This window comes from Remersonia thermophila, chromosome 6 (assembly GCF_042764415.1).
Source record: "Remersonia thermophila strain ATCC 22073 chromosome 6, whole genome shotgun sequence".
Taxonomy (NCBI): Eukaryota; Fungi; Ascomycota; class Sordariomycetes; order Sordariales; family Chaetomiaceae; genus Remersonia; species Remersonia thermophila.
In genome coordinates this window covers 2,772,360-2,790,121 of record NC_092222.1, presented here as the reverse complement: position 1 = coordinate 2,790,121, position 17,762 = coordinate 2,772,360, and the positions used below count along the sequence as shown (strand labels likewise).

Sequence of the window (17,762 nt, the reverse complement as noted above, 5' to 3'; positions counted from 1 at the left end):
GCGCGAGGGATCGAAAGGCCGGCAGCAGCTAATTCGAGCATGGATCCATGTTTGGGCATGAGGGGGAGAGATCATGTATAAGACGCGGCCTGCCGCCGCCGCCATCTTGTCGTGGTGTTGAAGGGCAGGTCATATCAGGTTCTTTGTAGCATCTTCTTTTCTCTTTTTCCTACAGTCACCACACTCAACGGGGATCACCATGGGCCAGTGGCAGAGCCAGGAGGTGTGCAATACGCCAGCATGCATCCACGCATCGTCGATGATCCTCAAGACGCTGGCGCCCAACTGGCGCGACTTCGACCCGTGCACCGAGTTCGACAAGAGTCAGTTCCCTACTACCTACCCATAGCACCTAAGGAAAGCGCTGGAGAATGGCCGAGGCGGGGCTCTGACACTCACCAGTGGTCTGCTACGGCACGTTTGAGCATCACGGCATCGACAGCGACACGAGCACGGCCATCGGGATCCGAACAAGGAACCTGCTTCGCCAGATCATCGAGAGCGACAACCATGGCGAGGCGGCCGGGGTCAAGTCGACCTTTCTGAAGCGGCGGGCCACCAACGCCGACGAGGAGAGCTTTGAGATGCTGAGGGACGCCTACGCCGCGTGCATGGATGGCGACACTATTCAGCTGCTCGGAGCCTCGCCTCTGGCGCAGGTCGTCGATAACATCAACGCGGTCTGGTCCGCCAACGCCTCAACCTTGAACCGCCGCCTTTCCGAGTCCGACTACGAGGGCCTCCATGCGGCAAACATCCTCGTCAGCGCGTACGGCGTGGGCGCCTTCTATGGCTACTGCGACGGTGAAAGCCCCGTGATTCCGGATCCTCTCAACACGGTACGGCTGCCCCCACGCCGCCTTCATGATGCCACATGGACGCTTCTAACATGTCATTTGTTTTTGTTCGCCCGCCTTGACAGAGGACCGGCCGCGTTTGCTTCACCCTCCCCTCGACATACCAGCGCAACCTTTCGGCTTATGCAGACCCTGCCACCATGTCCGCCTACGCCAACAATGTGGCCGCCGTCCTTCGGCTCGTCATGCCTGGCACGAGCGCGAAGACGGCTCTGTCCCTCGCCGAGGCCGCTGTGAACTTTGAGGCCGAGTCGGTCGCCACGTTCGTGGAAAACATGCCCGTCGTTCACAGCACCGCCGAGTTCGCTGTGAGTTTTGCCCACCCAGCCCGATTTGTTGGAGACCACGGAGCCCAGCTAACGGGATGCCCAGCTCGAGCTGAAGAACGTCACCCTCAGCGAGCTCGCAAAGATCGCGCCGCCGCTGGGCCTCGACAAGCTCGTCAAGGCGCTGACGCCCAGCGGCGCGACGCCCGATTCGGTGCTGATGCTGTCGCCCAAGATATGGGCCGCCTGGTCCGACGTCATCAAGAAGCACTCTCCCGCCGCGGTGCACAGCTTCCTCGTCTGGCAGACGGTCCACGCCATGGCGGTCAACGTGTACGACCCGACGATCGAAGAGATCTTTGGCATGAACAGCTTCCGGGAACGCGGCAACCGGTGCCTCGGCATGGTCAACGACATGCTGCAGCACGTCCTGGACCGCTACTACATCAACGCGACCTACACCGAGCAGGCCCACAACGCCGTGACGCGCATGACGGACAACATCCAGGCGCAGTTCAAGAAGCAGGTGTCGGAAAGCAAGTGGATGAGCGCCAAGGCCAAGCAGCGCGCGGCGGCCAAGATCGACCGCATCCAGAAGAACATTGGCTACCCCAAGAGCCACCCGGACCTGCGCTCCGCCGAGTCGGTCCGGTCCTTTTACGCGGGCCTCAACATCACGGCGTCGACGCACTTTGCCAACGCGCTCAACGCGCAGAGCCACAAGACGCTGCGCGGCTACGCGCAGGTGGGCCAGGCGCCCGACCGCGGCCGGATGGGCGACATCAAGCAGGTCAACGCCTTCTACGACCCGCTGCGCAACAGCATCGCGATCCTGGCCGGCTACTCCCACCTGCCCGCCTTCCACCCGTCGCTGCCGACCTTTGCCCAGTACGGCGCGCTCGGCTTCATCATCGGCCACGAGTTCGCCCACTCGGTCGACTCGTCGGGCCGCGGGTTCAACGAGGACGGCGAGGCGCGCGCCTGGTGGGACGCCGAGACGGTGGCGGGCTTCGAGGAGCGCGCCCAGTGCTTCGTCGACCAGTACGGCAGCTACACGGTCGAGGTCCCCGGGGGCCGGGCCAACGTGAACGGCAACCTGACGCTGGGCGAGAACCTGGCCGACGCGGGCGGCCTGCGCGCGGCCTACGACGCGTGGGTGGTCAACCGCGACGCCATGCCCAGCGTCTGGGACCAGAGCCTGCCCGGCCTCGAGGACTTTACGCACGAGCAGCTCTTCTTTTTGTTTTACGCCCACGGCTTCTGCGACACCACCTCGCCCTTCCTCATGGAGCAGATCTACCTGCCCGACGAGCACTCGCCGCACCAGGTGCGCATCCTGGCGGGCCTTGACAACTCCAAGGCGTTCAAGGAGGCGTGGAAGTGCAAGTCCAAGGAGCCCAAGTGCTCGCTGTTCTAACCGAGCTCTCCTGAGTGGGTTGCTTTGTTCGTTGGGCGGGTTCATTCTCGAGCTGCGGTCATAGGGAGAGAAAAGCGGAAGCTGGCGTTTCCAAGGGTTTCTTTTTTTTTTTTTTTTTTCTTGTTATCTTCGATCATGCAACATGGGACGGCGTTAGGGATGGCATAATGCTTGTGCATGGTATCATGGGGGTGGGCAATGATCTTCATAGAGGAGGACAGTTCACAGAGATGCAGAAGCATATTACGTATATAAGCTTTAGACGTACATCGACGGGTACATACTTCCATGGACGTAACCGAGAACTGCGCTTGTGTTTCCAGCATTCTTCAGAAGACCAGCTCTGATAATGACGTAGTACCGCCGTCTGCTGTGCAATCCAGCCGTTGCCGGAATTATTATTATCTTCTTGCTGTCGGATGTCCAGACATGAGCGGAAAGCCGCCTATGCGAGCCCCGCCGCTGGCCCGCTCTCTCGGCAGAATCGATGCCAAAGTGCCGACGCATGACGCAAAGAACAGGTGGGTGGTGACACCGTGGGTGGGTGATATATTAAAAGGCCCTTCCCCTCCGCAGGAAGAAATTGGGTGCCAAACCAAGAGAGGAGCCTCGGTCACAAAACTCGGAAACTGGCGGTAAAGGATTGCATGCGGTTGAGGGTTAATTAATGTACACACCCCATGGGGGAGTCCTACGTCGGGATACCATAGTTCGTTACTTGGTATTACACATGAGAAAGCACCGAGGAGTCAGTTGGACAGACTGGACGTCGGGTGTAATGATCAAAGGTAGGTATAATTAGTGTAGGCATTTTTGGACCCATGTGCACCGACCGACCCATGTAATACACCCACCCGGTCATCACTCATCCTTCAAGACAATTATATACAAGAACTACCGCATTGGGCAAATACAAGAACCAGAAATCATACCGCCTCCCTCTCGGTCAATCTAGATGGTATCACCGCCGCCGCACGGGCCGGAGTGGGCGACGCCGTGGGGATGGGCGTGCGACCGGGGGCCGTGGCCGTGGATGCCGCCGCTGCGCTTGAGGATGCGCGCGCGGTCGGCGTCCCAGCGGCGCTGGTTCAGGTTGACGGCCGGGAAGCCCTCCCAGCTCGTCGCGTACGTGGCAACGGCATCGGCGATCGACTGGGTGTTGAGCAGGAAGGCGTCCAGGGCAAGGTTGTCGACCGTGTCGCCGGGCTGGTGGTAGTTTGCATCGTAGGCGATGCCGGCCTGGCCGCCGAAGAGGGCCGCCTCCTCCTCGGTCTTGAGCACCTCGGCGCCCGTGAAGAGGCCGCCCGAGGGAATGCCGTTTTCGATGAAGGCGGCGTAGTCGGAGCGGCCCGAGAACTCGGTCGGGATCGAGGGCGTGTTCTTGGACTTGAAGAAGTTCTCAAAGTTCCTCTCGATCACGTCGGAGCCGTCAGGGCCGGTGAGGTTGAAGGCGTTGCCATCGCCGTCGTAGATGCCGTAGATGTAGTTGGGGCTGGCAATCTGTGAGAGGGGGAGGGTTTGGTTAGCATTCTCCGTCGGGCCGCTTGCTTTTCCTTCTCTCTTTTTCATCACAAGTGTCAAACTCACCATATCGAAGTTGAGGTAAGCCCGGATCTTGGCCAGCTCCGTCTCGGAGCTGTTGAGCGAGTTGACGTAGGCGTACGAGCCCAGCAGGCCAAACTCCTCGGCGCTCCAGAAGCCGAAGCGCACGGCGTTCTTGACCTTGAACTTGGTCAGGGCCTTGGCCACGGCCAGGATGCCGACCGTGCCCGAGCCGTCGTCGTTGATACCCGGGCCCGCAGGCACCGAGTCCGAGTGGCCGCCAACGACGAGGACGTTGTTCTTGTCGCCGAGCTTGGTCTCGGCGATGACGTTGTAGGTGACGCGGCTCTCGACGAGGGCGTCGATCTTGAGGTCGGCAACGACCTCGCCCTCGGCAAGCTTCTCGAGCAGGGCGAGACCGTCGGCCTGGGTGATGCCGGCGATCGGAGCATAATCAAGCAGCGGCTCGCCCAGGGTGCCCTGGACAACGCCGTCCTCGTTGTTGTAGACGAGAGCACCGACGGCGCCGGCCGCCTTGGCGTTGATCGCCTTCTGGCTGAAGCTGCACGTGCCGCGCGAGATGAGAGCGATGTTGCCCGAGACCTCGGCCGGGTAGTCCTCGGCGTCGCAGCCGAGGTTGGCCACGGCGACGAGCGGGCGGCTGGCCTCGCCGCCGGGGGTGTAGGTCATGGTCTGCATGGTGAGCTGCTCGCCGCCGACGGAGAGGCTGCCCTTGGCCTGGGAGTAGATGCGCTCAAAGGGCTGCTTGGTCACGTCGTAGTAGCCGGTGGCCTTGAGCGTCTTGTAGAGCCAGTCGACGGTGGCATTGTGACCGCCGCTGCCAAAAGCACGGTGGCCGCCGTTGGCGTCGGCGAACTCCTGGAGCTTGTTGGCGCCATCGAGCAGGTCCTGGGTCTTGATGAGGGCCTGCAGCTTCTCCGAGGTCACCAGGGGCTTCTTCCCGTGGTCGGGCTTGCACTTGCCGCCGGCCAGGGCCAGGCCGGGGAGCAGAGCGAGGAACGTAGCCGTGGTTCTCATCTTGTCGGCGGGGAAGCGAATGACGTCGAAGACCGGACTGGGGATGGGGCCAAGAGAGAGGAGGGGGTTGGCGGTGGGCAGCAACGGCATGGAACTGGGTCGGGCCGGGAGGACGCTGATCAATATAACATTTTCCGGCCTGCGTGGTTTACCTTCATTTTCCCCGTTGTCGCCATGGCGGATATTCCCCCAGTTGCCTCGGGTGCATGTGCCATGCATGCCAGCATCCTGTGTGGAATGGCGACTTCGTCGCTCCCGGCGGTCTTGCGGAGGCTCGGTGCAACGCCCCAAGCCTTCTCCCCCTGTAGGCCTCGTGGAGTTCCTGGCCTTCCGCGAAGGGAGCTGACATGACAACGGCAGGCTACACGCCATCCGTCTGGGGAATCGCGCTTGGGCCTGTGTCCCATTGCGGCAGCTGGGAGACTGGATTGCAACTCCGGCAGCGAGCAACTGCCCGGACCAGCATAGGTCTCCTGGTGCATCATTTCTTGGCGGGCGATGGGTCTCCCCTGTTGCCGAACGGCCGCTAGATCCGCAACGGCAGGTCGCCGTCGCACTGCTAGGCGCAGCGTGGGGTGCTCCCGTCTCGGCCCTGCAGAGACAAGAACTTTAAGACATCTCGGGCCAATTGCGCCGCCGATAAGGGACGGCGATCAGGGGAGCTCGGTGACGCCCGAAGAAATGGGTTAATACTATCTCCGCCTTCCAGTGCGGGCAACTTGCTGTCAGCAGGTCAATGACGGCATTTGCGAAATGCGGACGGATTGGCAAGCTGCCCCCTTGGTCGTCGACCGTTCGGCAGGCCGAGGTTGACGTGACTTATCGCTAACGAACGTATTGCTTTGTCATGCGCCGTCCAGGTCAAGCCGGCGTGTCCCGCACCGTTATCTTCACATGGCAACATAGCAGCATGGCAGCATGGCAAGGTGGGAACGAGGAGGAACAGGATAATAATAATAGAATCTTATCAAGACAGAGAACGTCGTAGAGAACATGGAGCGGTTATTGGGATGCGACACGAGAGAGATACTGAAGAGCAGATCGACGGTCTCGAGGACCCAGTGAGAGGCGCACGTCCGAACTACACAGCTCTTGGCCCTGGTTATGTCTTACCGGAATGGTTGGTCTGGAGCATGTCGCCGCTCTTGCGTCCCATCGCAGCGGATCGGCCCATTCAATGGGCTTCCCCATTGGGAAATTTCTAGCTTGTTGTTGACCTGGGATGAACCGGCTGCATTAGGTAAACCAACCTGCATCCGATCCGGGCTTTACACGAGCAGGTGTCCAAGGACGACGACGGATCAAGCGACGACCTCGTACCGCCCGCCTTGCCCATGCCTTCTTCTTATGGTCCAACAGAGCATGCTCCGAGTGAACTACCTTACCTTCCTACCTACCCTGCCCGCCTACCTTCTGCCTTGACCTTCTGAAAACAATCCCCCTTCCTCACCGATGCACAAAAGTTGACCCATGTCTCTCTCCAAGAATCAAGTCAAGGCCAGGTAATTAAACCCCGCTGGCCATGCGGATACATACCTGAAGTAACGCCAGGGCCGTGACGTCAACCCTTCGAGGGTACGAACATAACCATGTAATTATACGGGCCAGCTGTTGCTGGAAATCGCCTACCCGCTTGCGTCGTCTAGGATGGGTAGTACTGTATTATATCTACTCCCAGCGATCGGTGTCATCAGCACTGAAGGGTTGATTCTGGGAAGATACATAGGACAGGAGTTGCCTTGCCAGCGGCACCTTTGACAGAAGGGAGCTGATTTGTCTTGGACTTTCGCCCCGGGTAACGTCAGACACCAAGACACCCGGCCCCCTGACCCGCCCTGACGGGATGTCCAACAGCACCTGGCAAAAGCTTATTCCTGGTTTGGGGGTGAGCGGATGATAGCCCTATGGGCGAGGAGGATGTGATAGCCTTCCACGACGTTCCTATGTGGCTGAGGATGCGGGGGGTCAGGGTGAGAGGCTGTTGACGGTCTTGGTGAATATTTCCGCTGTGAACTCGTGCAAATTGCAAGCCCATGTGCACTTGAAATCAAGACAGAATTGCATTCAAGAGATCAAGTTACCAAGTGCTCCAAGTAAAGGGACAGGGGGGCAGCAGCAGCACCGACCCGGCTTCGAAGCGCTTCCAACGCTCAGAGTACCGGCCAGGGAGAGAGCTCGCGGAATCCGGACAAAGCCCGGATTACGTCCGCGATGTTGGTCGGCGGAGTAAGGCCCGGAGATTGGAGCCGCATAGCCACCTCGGACTGTAAGCCTGTGACTTGGACGCCCAAGAATCATCGTCAAGATACGTCCAAAGTAGCAACAAATTATCCCCTGTTCTCTTGGCTCGCACATCCTCGGTGTCGACCCTGACCAGCCGCGATTTCGGTACGTCCATCCTTCTCGCCTCCTATGCTGGCCTTCAACGCCATGCCGGCCACCACCTACTAATGCCCTCCACATCATAGACTACGCATACAAGGAGCTGCAGGATGCCGCTCGCAAGGCCGGTCAGGACTGGACCAACGGCACCATCCTGTATGACAGCATCTACAACTGCCGTGAGGGCGGCGTCATCTCGTGGAACCACCATGACGAAAAGGGATTAAATCCGCCTCTGTAATGCGGTCCCAAATGCCAACTGCCGGGCCCAGAAGTGGAGATGGGGGATTTGCAGAGATGGGGAAGGGATGGCAGCTTGAGGTGGTTTGTCTCGCCATGTTTCATTTCTGGCATGTTCGAATGATTATCACGCTCTCTACCCGCTGGCCTTACCTTTCGTTCCCTAGATAATAGATTAGCACGTGCTTGAGTCATAGAGCACCGTCAACACCGTCCCTTCTTGAACTCCCAGACAGTGTTCATGATCATCGGCTATTACCAGATGGCCCAGCCACCCAGTCACTCACTCATTTGCAAGCTTCCATTCAAAATGAGGCAGCCGTACAAGTTCCCATGAAGATGCAAAACAATAAATAAAGCCCACGCCCGTCCCCTGCCAAGAATCATAAGGGAGGTACCGTACCCTGCCCCACCACCATCATCACCTCTGATGCCTCCCCTCGGCGCTCAACTCAGCCTCCACCTGCCCCCTCTCGGGCAACTCTAACGGCAGCTGGTACTGCGGATACCCATACTGCTGAGCCTCCACCTTTGGCCCCCCGCCGACGCCGCCCGGGCTCGGCAGCTGCATGTGCAACCCCGCAGCCGAGGCCGCATGCTCCGGGTACGCGCCGCCGTGAACCGGCGTGTAGGAAAGGCCCGCGCCCTGGCCCTGGCTCGTGCTGCCGCCGTAGTGGGTCATGTTGGTGTCGTCGGGCCCGCCAAAGGAGGCGCCAACGGGCCAGTCGTTGCCGGTGGCGGCCATGTACTTGCGCTTGAGCTTGCGGTAGGCGATGTAGTAGGCGCAGATGGCGGCGAAGGCCAGGAGGAGGGCGCCGCCGAGCGCGCCGATGATGGCGACGGCGGTTGTAGAGAGGGGGGCGGTGGGGTCCGAGGCGTCATCGTCATCGGTGGATGCGGCGTTGGTGGCGCTTGCGGAGGGGGACGAGGACGAGGACGAGGACGAGGACGGAGTTGCACTCTGGTGGATACGGGTGGTTAGATTAAGCTTCGCCCGATGTGGGGAGCCCGGTAGGAGGTGTATGAGACGGGTTTACCTTGGTGGTGCTCGTCTCCGGCGGGGCGGGGTATTTGAAGCGCGGCGAGTAGTCCGTGCTGCCGGCGTCTCTGAGGCGGATGATGTACGAGTTGGGCTCGAGATCGGCGGGCGGTGTCCAAGTGTATTCGGTGCCCTCGTACTCCTCGACGATGGAAACGACCTCTTTGAGGTTCTCGTCGGGCCCCTTCATGAGCGCCAGCGAGACGGGCCCGCGATTGCCCTCCCAGGTGATGGTGAAGGGGCTGCCCGCGTGTAGGTAGTACTCCTGGTTGGTGAAGGCGACGGCCGCGGACACGCGCGCCGGCATCAAGCATAGCACGGCGATCAGGATGGCAAGGGCGTGCGCCCATGTCCGGACCGGCCGTATTGTCTTCGCCGGTGTTGCCATGGTTGTCGCCTGCGTTTAGGCGTTGCGATGGGATGGTTCCGTTCCAGGTGGTTGATCACGGAGCCATGCCGCGCTGTTCTGGGGCGGTCCGAGGCGTGCGTGACGGTTCAGGGAAGTCGATCGCAGGCAGCGTCGGAGCGTGTCCAGCCCATGGCGGTGGAACAAAATGGGAACGCTGGCGCAGTTCCCTGCGGCTTGGCCGCAAGGGACAATGCCCAGCGCTCCCCAATTTCGCTTTGGCCCCCATGGTATTTCGCGACCGCTCGTTGGGTTTCTGGAAAGCCGGAGCGCCGGCCTAGGGCTTGCCATAGGCCAGGCTCCCAAAGGGGCTGGCTGGGTCGGGATCTCATCCAATCGCCAAGAGCACCGCCTTGGACAAGCCAGCAGGGCAGAAGGGTTGTATCGCCCAGCCGCACCTCGGCGAGGAAGTGGAGGTGCAGTCAGCCGTCGGCGAGTGCGCCCGAGTGGCCAGCTGGGAGGTCGGATGCCGAAAGCTGGAGAAATGGGGGGTTGATGGTTACCAGGGGGCGCAGTTTAGCGGATCGAGCTGAGAATGGTGACAGACTGTTGGGTCGTCCGTTTGGATTCTCTGGAGTTTCTAGAGGAACTTGTTATATCATACAATCATGAATGAGCAACCCTATCCAAGCAGCGCAAGCCTGGGCATGTTTTGTGGAACGTTGCCTCCTGACGCCGACTTCTTCAACGTGAAGCCCACAATAACAACCTTTCGCATGCCGCCGGACAAGCGCCAGCTCACGTTGCCAAAGCTTCCCCCCAGCCTGCTCCGCTCGTTAATCGGCTTGGTGTGCCGCCAGCCTACTTGTCTCTACATACGTACAGTATTAATGCGGCACAAGTTATACCGCCTTCTAGCCGCCCTATGTCTGCTTCTCGGCACCACAAGGCTGCGACCAAGTACACCTTTTTACGGCGTGAGACATGATCACTTGCTCATCCTGTGAATGGCTTGGCTCGAAGAACCAGAACTGAAACGATATCGAGCTGTTTCCATCCGCCTAGATTCCGGTCCAGCTTTCCTAGCACTTGGTATGTCGTTGAAATGTGCCAGGGATTCAATTGCCGGCTTCCTCTGGGTTGCTGTCTGCATTTCCCCTGCATCATCTCGGTTCGGCCCCGCAAAGGCGCAACGGTGGTTGGCGTCACCCTCCGAAACCGCGTCTGACATGCATAGCCTCCATGTCATCTGCGCCTCTCCCCTACTTCGCTGAAGAAGCGCGCTGACAAGGATGCCATAGCAGGGGGCTCCTCCTTAAGAGGGAACTCGGCATGGCCAGGGTGTTGTAACCTTGCATTCATGAGAACGGCACAGCCTTCATAAAGCCTCGCCTCGTAGCCGCCAGGGAAGAAACGAACAGACGACAGTGGCCGCACGGTATACTATAGCGTTGAATATCCGATCTAGAGGTAACTATTACCTTCTCAAAACCAAGAAGGCAGAATCCGTTTGTGACGATGGGACTTGGCTCCCGGTCTGAATTTGGTGAATGAATTATACCGGGGTTGCTTGGATCTGCTGAACTTTCAAAGGATCCCCAAACATCACCCAGTTAGCGGTAGGAGGCGATAAATGTATGTTTCGATCCCATAACGTGCCGCAAACAACTCGGCATTTCTTTTTCATGAGTGCATGCTGTTGTCAAACCGACAACGTCATGGATGCGGCTCTCTTGAGTTTCCCTGTCATACCGCAGCCGTCCCACAACGCCTGTACTAAATCAACTCTCACATCTGAGACGTGAACTTCATGATCGGCCGGTCCCCCTCCTGTTGTCATGTCGTTGGGTTGACCCGTCGCAATCCAGAACTCAACCTCGATGGCGGGCAACGTTCTGTTGGTCTCACCGACTGTGTGACCACGCCTAGAGTCGGCCCCGGGAGTGAAGATATTCGGATGGGCAACGAAGGTGCCCGAGTAATTACCGGTTGAAATACCGAGAGCTGACATATTCAATTCCTGCGTCAAAAATGGCGGGAGGCGTGGGCGAGGTGTAGTTGGTCTGGAACTGTCAGCATCGACGACAAAGAAGGGGGCGTTTCTCGCGGTACCCTGGCGGTGGCCTTCATCAAGCCCATGAACCCCTTGAGTCCCTCCCGGCCCGTGCCTAGAGAAAGAGACCTTTCCATGTCAAAACGCAGTGAATCAAGGAGGCGGATAGGTATGGAAACGGTCTAAACAAAATCAAACCGACCAAATACCTAACGCCAACACCCACTTCCCTAGCGCTGCGTTCCTCCCCAGCTCGACCCTCTCAGACACCGTCGCCGCAAGCACCGTAGACCCAGTAGCCTCCCAAGCCCCTCGAAACACGAGCCGGACTCGCCGCCTTGGCACTCGAAGCGCTTGATGTTTGGGGTGAGGCAAACACGAGGGTTAGGTTGTTGGGGGTGGATTGGATTTCGAAGGGAGGACGTCCAGTCAGAATCAACGGGCAAGAAAGGAGAGCATGAGATGAGCTGCCTCAAGAAAGGAGCAGGCCGTCCCATCAGTATGATCCGTCACTAATCATGTACCTGGCCTCGGTGCGTGGCAGATATCCACTCCTAAATCCCCATTAATCACTTGCCTATTCCCTCGGAGCAACGCACCGTAACGCAGCTTTTGTAACTCTTTCTGCGACTCTTTGTATTGCTTTTCTGCAGGTAGTAGTACCCTCTAGGTTCACACACGAGAAGACTGTTGTTATATAGCCTCAACACGAGAGTAGCTCTCGGTCTTGTACAACCTTGAGCTCCCTCTCTCTGTGCAAGCAATCGGACGAAAGTATCTCCAGCCCGGCATATTCGCCGGATGAGCGAACCTGCCGCAACCATAATACTAACTACGTACCCATCTTCTCGTACAAGGTGGCAAGAAACCGATCTCAAGCTGTCATTTCTCATCGTCGCGTCATCAAGCCCGTGCTTCAAGCCCACCCCCCGTCCACCGCCACGGCGATCTCGCTCCCAACCCCTTCAACGCTCTCCGCCTCTCCCTCATCGCCCGTCATCCCCGCCTCCAACAGCCTGCCCAAGCTCTCATGCTCCGGATGGACCCACGTGTACACAGGCCAATCCATATGGACATACTCCGGCCTCACCTCTGTGTCGCGTCCCGCCTCAATCTTGATGCGCTCCAGATCGCGAATCAAACTTTCTGGCAGCCCTCCTCCTTTTCCTCCTCCTCCTCCTCCTCCTCCTCCTCCTCCTCCTCCTCCGTCTTCTCTCGCCCCCGATTCCGGCGACGAGGTCGATGCGTTTGCTGCTGGAGCTCCCGGCTGCTCCTGCTGGGCTTTGATTTTGCTCGACACCAGGTTCGATAGCACGTTGAACATGAGCGTGCCCACGTACAGGTTCTTGCCCTGGTCCACCAGGCCCTTGGCGCAGAGGAGGAAGGTCGAAGCGTCGCGCTTGCGGCTGGTGCTGGCTTTCAAAGACGGCGCTTCTGTCCTCTCCGACCCCGGCGTGCTGTTCTCCTCGCTGGCCGCCGCCATCGCCGCCGCCGCCGTCGCCGGTGCAGCCGGTGCAGCCGGTGCAGCCGTCTCGCCGCCGCCGCTGTCGCTGGAATCGGACTCGGCGAGGACGTGCACCGTGATGGACCCCAGCAAAAGAAGGAACATGATCAGCATGGAGTCCAACGCGTCGAAGCTATGGCGGAGGAAGTACAGGCGGATGAGCGTCTCGAGACGGGCGCGGGCCGAGGTGGCGATCTCGGCGATGGTGCGGCCATCCACGGCTACGACGGTGGTTGCGTCGGGGCCTCGGACCCACGGCTCGAACAGTTCGATCAGGGTGAGGTAGTATTCCATGCTGGATGGGAAAGGCAAAAGAAAAGAAACAAGGTTAGCGAGCTGTGCAGGGAGGCAAGATTTCACCATGTGACGGTTTCCTAACGTACTGGACCTGCAACTGGTGCGGCATGACGACCCAGCTCGGCTGGAGCTCGGACGGGAGTGCGCGAAACCATGCGTCCAGCTTCTGGTAGTGATGGAGCGCGGCATCCAGGGTTGCGGTCTCGGGCATGGGGTTGGTGTGGAACGTGCTGCCTATATCCATCATCATGATGTTGAGCTCGACCTGGGCACGGAAGGTCGCTGGGAGGGTGATGGGCGTCGGCGTTGGCTGCAGGGGATACTGGACGTAAATCTCTCCCGTGAGCCTATGCACCTCTTTGTAATCCGGCAAGAGTGTCGCGGGAGGTTCCTTGATGATAGGCTTCCGGCGGAGGTAGTAGAAGGTTACGCTGCCCGAGAGGTCAGCAACACGCGCTCGCCCACGGAGCCTCCGGCGCAAACCTACCCCTGATACGCGTACAGCGTCCAGGCCGTGAAGGCCCGGGCCAAGCTCTCGCGTGTTTCGCACGTCTCCCGGTGGGTGAAAAGACCCATCTTCATGGAGAGCTCGAGGGCCTTGGTCAAGAACTTGCTGCCGACCGAGTCGGCGCCATCCGAGCCGTACCGGAAGCACAGAATGACGGCGGCGTGGATCGTCGTCAGCCGGGGCTGCTCGCGGTCCACCTCGATGTCCCAGAGCCGTTTGGCCTCGGCCAGGAACGCGTACGGCAACGAACGCGGCGTCCAAAACTCGACGCGGAGAGGGTCGCCCAAGAGGCCGTGCTGGTCGGGCGAGGAGCGGTTAGCAACCCCCTTCCTCTTGAATCCTTCCATCTCTGCTTGTCGAGGGGCGCGAAGAGGCCTTACCGCAGCATTCGCAAGGATGCAGTTCACCAGCAGCGAGGAGCAATACTTTGTCCTCCCCCGAGCAAGATCATCCAAAAACAGGTCCTTTTGGAAGATCCGCGTGCGCGGGTACTCGAACTGGAAGTAAATCCCCAGCAGGCGCGCGAAAAGCGTATCATCGCAGGTCACCGTCGTCCACGAGGACGCCCGCGCCGTCGACAGCCGCGGGTCGACGGTGTGCGCCGCGTGGTACGGCATCTGGTACGTGTGCGGATGCCTTGGCCTGGTCGGGGTGATGGGCGTCAGGCTTCCTTCGTGAGCAACACTGGCCCCGGCGTTACCACCGCTGCTGCCGCTACCGCTGCTGCCGCTTACGCTGCTGATGCTGATGCTGCTGCTGCTGCTGCTGCTGGTCGAACCACCGGCATCAAAATCCAACAGCGGCGTCCGCAGGTAAGGATCATCGGGATCGCGAAACATCACGGGCCAGCTGGCAAAGTCCGGGAACGTGTACCGCAGGCGCGTTTCCGGGGCGAGATGCAGCTGGAGCAGGAGGTCGCCGTCGCGGACGTAGCGGAGGATGTCTTCGACGTCGTTGCCGGCGCGGATGCGGCGGAGGATCTCGTAGACCTCGGGCAGGCTGCGGGTGCGGAGCAGGTGGAACAGCTCCTCGTGGCTCGACATGCGGTCCTGGAGATCGCCGAACTTGCGCTTGATCGCCGAGGTTCGGGACTCGTTGGGGTCTGCACTGAGGTAGAGGCAGTCGCGGTTGTAGCCGGCGCAGGCAGAGCAGGTTGGCCGTTTGCCATCGCACTCAACCGGAGGCGTAAGCGGGAGGAGGTTCGATAGGAGAAGGGGGCGCAGGGGCGGGAGAACGGCTTACCTTGATCTTCCGCCGCCGGCACCCCTCGCAAGCACTCTTGGTGTGGACGGTCCGAGGAGGAAGCGCTAGGCTCTTGGAACCATCCCACCCGCCTCCTGAACCACGTTGCGGCGGCCGAGGGAGAAGGGGGCGAAAGCCCGGGCCGGGCCCGCTGGCTTGCATCCTCGCAATCCGTTCACGAGACCGATTGACTACCCACCCGAGGTGCCGTAGGAGGCGGTTGGGGACGCTGTTTGTCTAGCTGAGGAGGAATCGACCCTCGGAAGAGGGGAAGGAGTATGAGGAGGAGGACCTGAGTGTCCCGGGCGCAGCCGTCGGCACAAGGGAGCCAGCCCGGCGGGATCTTGTAAGAGGCCGTGTCAACACAACACAACGCCTCCTGGCCCTCGCAAATCCTCGACAAAACAAAAAGAAAATCACCCACACTTACACAACCCCCCACTCCCCTTTCGCCTCGTATCTTGTCGCTGTCCGGTATCTGTCGGCCTAGCATCCGAATGCAATGATGGCTTGCCTTGCTGCAGCCAGAAGCGCGCAAGGGGACTGGGTGGAAGCATCTCCGAGGAATCAAGCGAATCACGGTTGAGTTCCCTCGCACCAACGCCGCCAAACGACCACACCGGGTGGGATTGCCTGCCAGGCATGACATGCCGCCACTGCCAACGGGTAGTGGGTGGGGGGAGGAAGATGTTGAAGAAGGGGGGGTCAGGAAGTTGAGGTGGCCGAGCCACCTGACGTGAGCCTTGAAACAGCCCCGGTCACACCGCCCATCTCAGGAGTTGGTTGCATCTGGCCGAGGAGGCAAAAGTCGCCGGGAAGTTCTCACACAGTCAACGGAAAGCCCATCGGGTCCTGTCTGGGAACCATTAGAATTGGTCCGCTACCAAAAGATGCAATAATAATGTACTAGCAAGGAGGAGGAGCTGCGTTGCTCCTCAAATTGTGCGTACCAACCACACCATGGCGGGCCTGGTCAGGCACCTTACAAAACGCAGGCATGTCGGTGGCCTGGAACGAAGCGACAAGGCCCGGCTCTTTCACCGGTCGACAACTCCCCGTACAAGATGATGCCGCTGTTCATGCATGCTTCCAACCAACACGGTCGTCTATGATCCCCTCGTCCCTCCTCCCTGGCCCCCTGGTCCCCTGGCCCCCTGGTCGCCGGGTCGCCGGGTCGCCGGGTCCCCCACCACCCTCTCATTACTTCCGTTTGGCCGCCACCCTTGACGACGAGGTCACTCTCCGGAGCTTGGCCGGGGGCCGCGCATCCTCGCCATCGCTCTCCTCCTCGTCCTCCTCGTCATCTTCCTCGACGTCATCGTGGTCCACCTCGTCCTCGTCAAGCGACTCGTCCGCGAGCTCCTCGGCGGCATCCTCCTCGTCCTCCTCGTCAAAGTCGGCGTCCGACTCGTCCTCCGAGTCCGAGAGGACCGCCGCCGCAGCGGCCGCGATCGCGTCGTCGTCTTCGTCGCGCCCGGCCGCGCCGTTGGGCAGCGCCCGGCCCGTCAGGGTCTCCTGGCCCTCGACGTACACGACGCCGGGGGCGTCGGCATCCTCCTCCTCCTCCTCGCTTGACTCGTCGTCATCGCCGCCGCGGCTGCGCGCGGCGCTGGCCGACTTGATGGACTTGCGGAACTTGAGCTGCGAGTCGAGCATGTCGAGCTTCCCCTTGAGGGCCAGCAGGCTGGAGAGGCCGCGCGAGCGCTCCTCGAGAACGCGGCTCAGCTCGGCGAGGCGGGCGACCAGGTCGGGCTGGGTCACCAGGGCGCCGCCGTGGGCCACCAGGGTCCACTGCATCCAGCGCATGAGGCCGAAGGCGCGGCCGGGGCGGCGGTGCATGCGGGCGGCGAGCTTGGAGAGGAGCACGCTCGCGAGGGCCGAGTCCATGCGGTTGATGGTGGCTTCTATTATCTTGGTGTCGCTGGTCTGGAGGCAGGACTCGAGAAGGTCGTTGTCGTCGGTGCGGAGGGCTTGGTTCAGCACGGTGCCGAGCGAGGTCGCGGTGACCGGGGCGACGGCGTGGGGCTGCGCGCCGTTGCGGGAGGATCGAGCGGCGGCCGCCTGGGCGGCGAGGGAGGCGGACACGTCGACGGTGGTGGTGCCGCGGACGAGGTCGCCAAAGGTCGGCGAGGTCGGCTCGCCGTCCGAGGCCTCTGCGCCGTCTTGCATCACCTCGTCTGGATCCGCCTCATCTCGGGGGCGTTTTGTCCCTGCCGCCGCCTTCTTCCCGGCTGTCTTGTTCTCCGTCTCGTCTTCGCCCTGGCTCATCTCCTCCTCGTGCTCCTCGGCGTCCTCGGGCTCGGAGCCGGTCCCGTCAACATCGAGAGGTTCGGCGGCCGCCTTGGAGGCTAGCCTTGAGGATGCCAGGCCGGTTGAGACGGTGGTCCGGGCCTCGTCGATCTTGGACCTGGTCTGGACCTTTGCGCTCGGGCGCACCACGGGCTTTGCGATGGCCGTCGCCGCTTTCCGCTTGGTCGACATGGTGGCGATGTGAGTGCCGAACGGGGCCGGCGTGGATGTTCTTTGCGGACCCAAGATCCGGCAATTGGTCGCAGGAGACGGTCGGTCGGTGTTATTTTTCTGTTTGTCGAGAGATTACCGTAACGATTTGCCCCCGCTGCTTCGACAAACAAACGGGAAAAGAAGGACGGAGAGGACGGTTGGTTGTTTGCACTGCAGAGAGAGATGGACTTGGACGCCGCGATGCAGCAGAAATTTCGATGGGTCCAAACTTTTTTTTGGAGCCGAGAAATGGATATCCAGACCTTGTCCATCGTCTGGCGGGAGAGTGGGGCCTAATTGTCTTGGCTCCGATGGCCAGGTGTGGCGCACCGTTGGGCTGTGGCGCATGCATTGATGGCGTGCTCTGCCCCGGGCGCGGTCATGTGACCAGACCCATGGCCCATCCCGCGCGTGTCGCAAGATGGCGCGCCATGCATGCCGTGTGACGCGCCTGGCCCCGTACAGGAAATACACACCACACAGAACCCGAAGCTCTCGACGCGATGGGGATGGATGCATCGATGCGCAG

General features: G+C 60.6%; 5 protein-coding genes across 5 annotated transcripts; 1 reads left to right on the top strand and 4 right to left on the bottom strand.

Annotated features, from left to right (window-relative positions):
* Positions 1 to 199: 199 nt before the first annotated feature.
* On the top strand, positions 200 to 2,540 carry VTJ83DRAFT_6936 (uncharacterized protein; the record flags this gene model as incomplete). The annotated part of the gene is made up of 4 exons (XM_071013702.1): positions 200 to 323; positions 403 to 839; positions 923 to 1,165; positions 1,230 to 2,540. The coding sequence occupies 4 exons, from the start codon at positions 200 to 202 to the stop codon at positions 2,538 to 2,540; spliced, it is 2,115 nt and encodes a 704-aa protein (XP_070864563.1).
* A 951-nt stretch (positions 2,541 to 3,491) lies between these two features.
* On the bottom strand, positions 3,492 to 5,120 carry VTJ83DRAFT_6935 (uncharacterized protein; the record flags this gene model as incomplete). The annotated part of the gene is made up of 2 exons (XM_071013701.1): positions 3,492 to 4,040; positions 4,128 to 5,120. 2 exons carry the CDS (start codon positions 5,118 to 5,120, stop codon positions 3,492 to 3,494), a joined length of 1,542 nt encoding a protein of 513 aa, XP_070864562.1.
* A 3,043-nt stretch (positions 5,121 to 8,163) lies between these two features.
* Positions 8,164 to 9,169, bottom strand: VTJ83DRAFT_6934 (uncharacterized protein; the record flags this gene model as incomplete). Its single annotated transcript, XM_071013700.1, has 2 exons — positions 8,164 to 8,703; positions 8,780 to 9,169. 2 exons carry the CDS (start codon positions 9,167 to 9,169, stop codon positions 8,164 to 8,166), a joined length of 930 nt encoding a protein of 309 aa, XP_070864561.1.
* A 2,927-nt stretch (positions 9,170 to 12,096) lies between these two features.
* VTJ83DRAFT_6933 (uncharacterized protein) lies at positions 12,097 to 14,893 on the bottom strand (the record flags this gene model as incomplete). Its single annotated transcript, XM_071013699.1, has 5 exons — positions 12,097 to 12,979; positions 13,068 to 13,412; positions 13,469 to 13,785; positions 13,870 to 14,661; positions 14,732 to 14,893. The coding sequence occupies 5 exons, from the start codon at positions 14,891 to 14,893 to the stop codon at positions 12,097 to 12,099; spliced, it is 2,499 nt and encodes an 832-aa protein (XP_070864560.1).
* Positions 14,894 to 15,931: 1,038 nt separating this feature from the next.
* On the bottom strand, positions 15,932 to 17,212 carry VTJ83DRAFT_6932 (uncharacterized protein; the record flags this gene model as incomplete). Its single annotated transcript, XM_071013698.1, has 1 exon — positions 15,932 to 17,212. The coding sequence occupies one exon, from the start codon at positions 17,210 to 17,212 to the stop codon at positions 15,932 to 15,934; it is 1,281 nt and encodes a 426-aa protein (XP_070864559.1).
* Between the last annotated feature and the right edge of the window lie 550 nt (positions 17,213 to 17,762).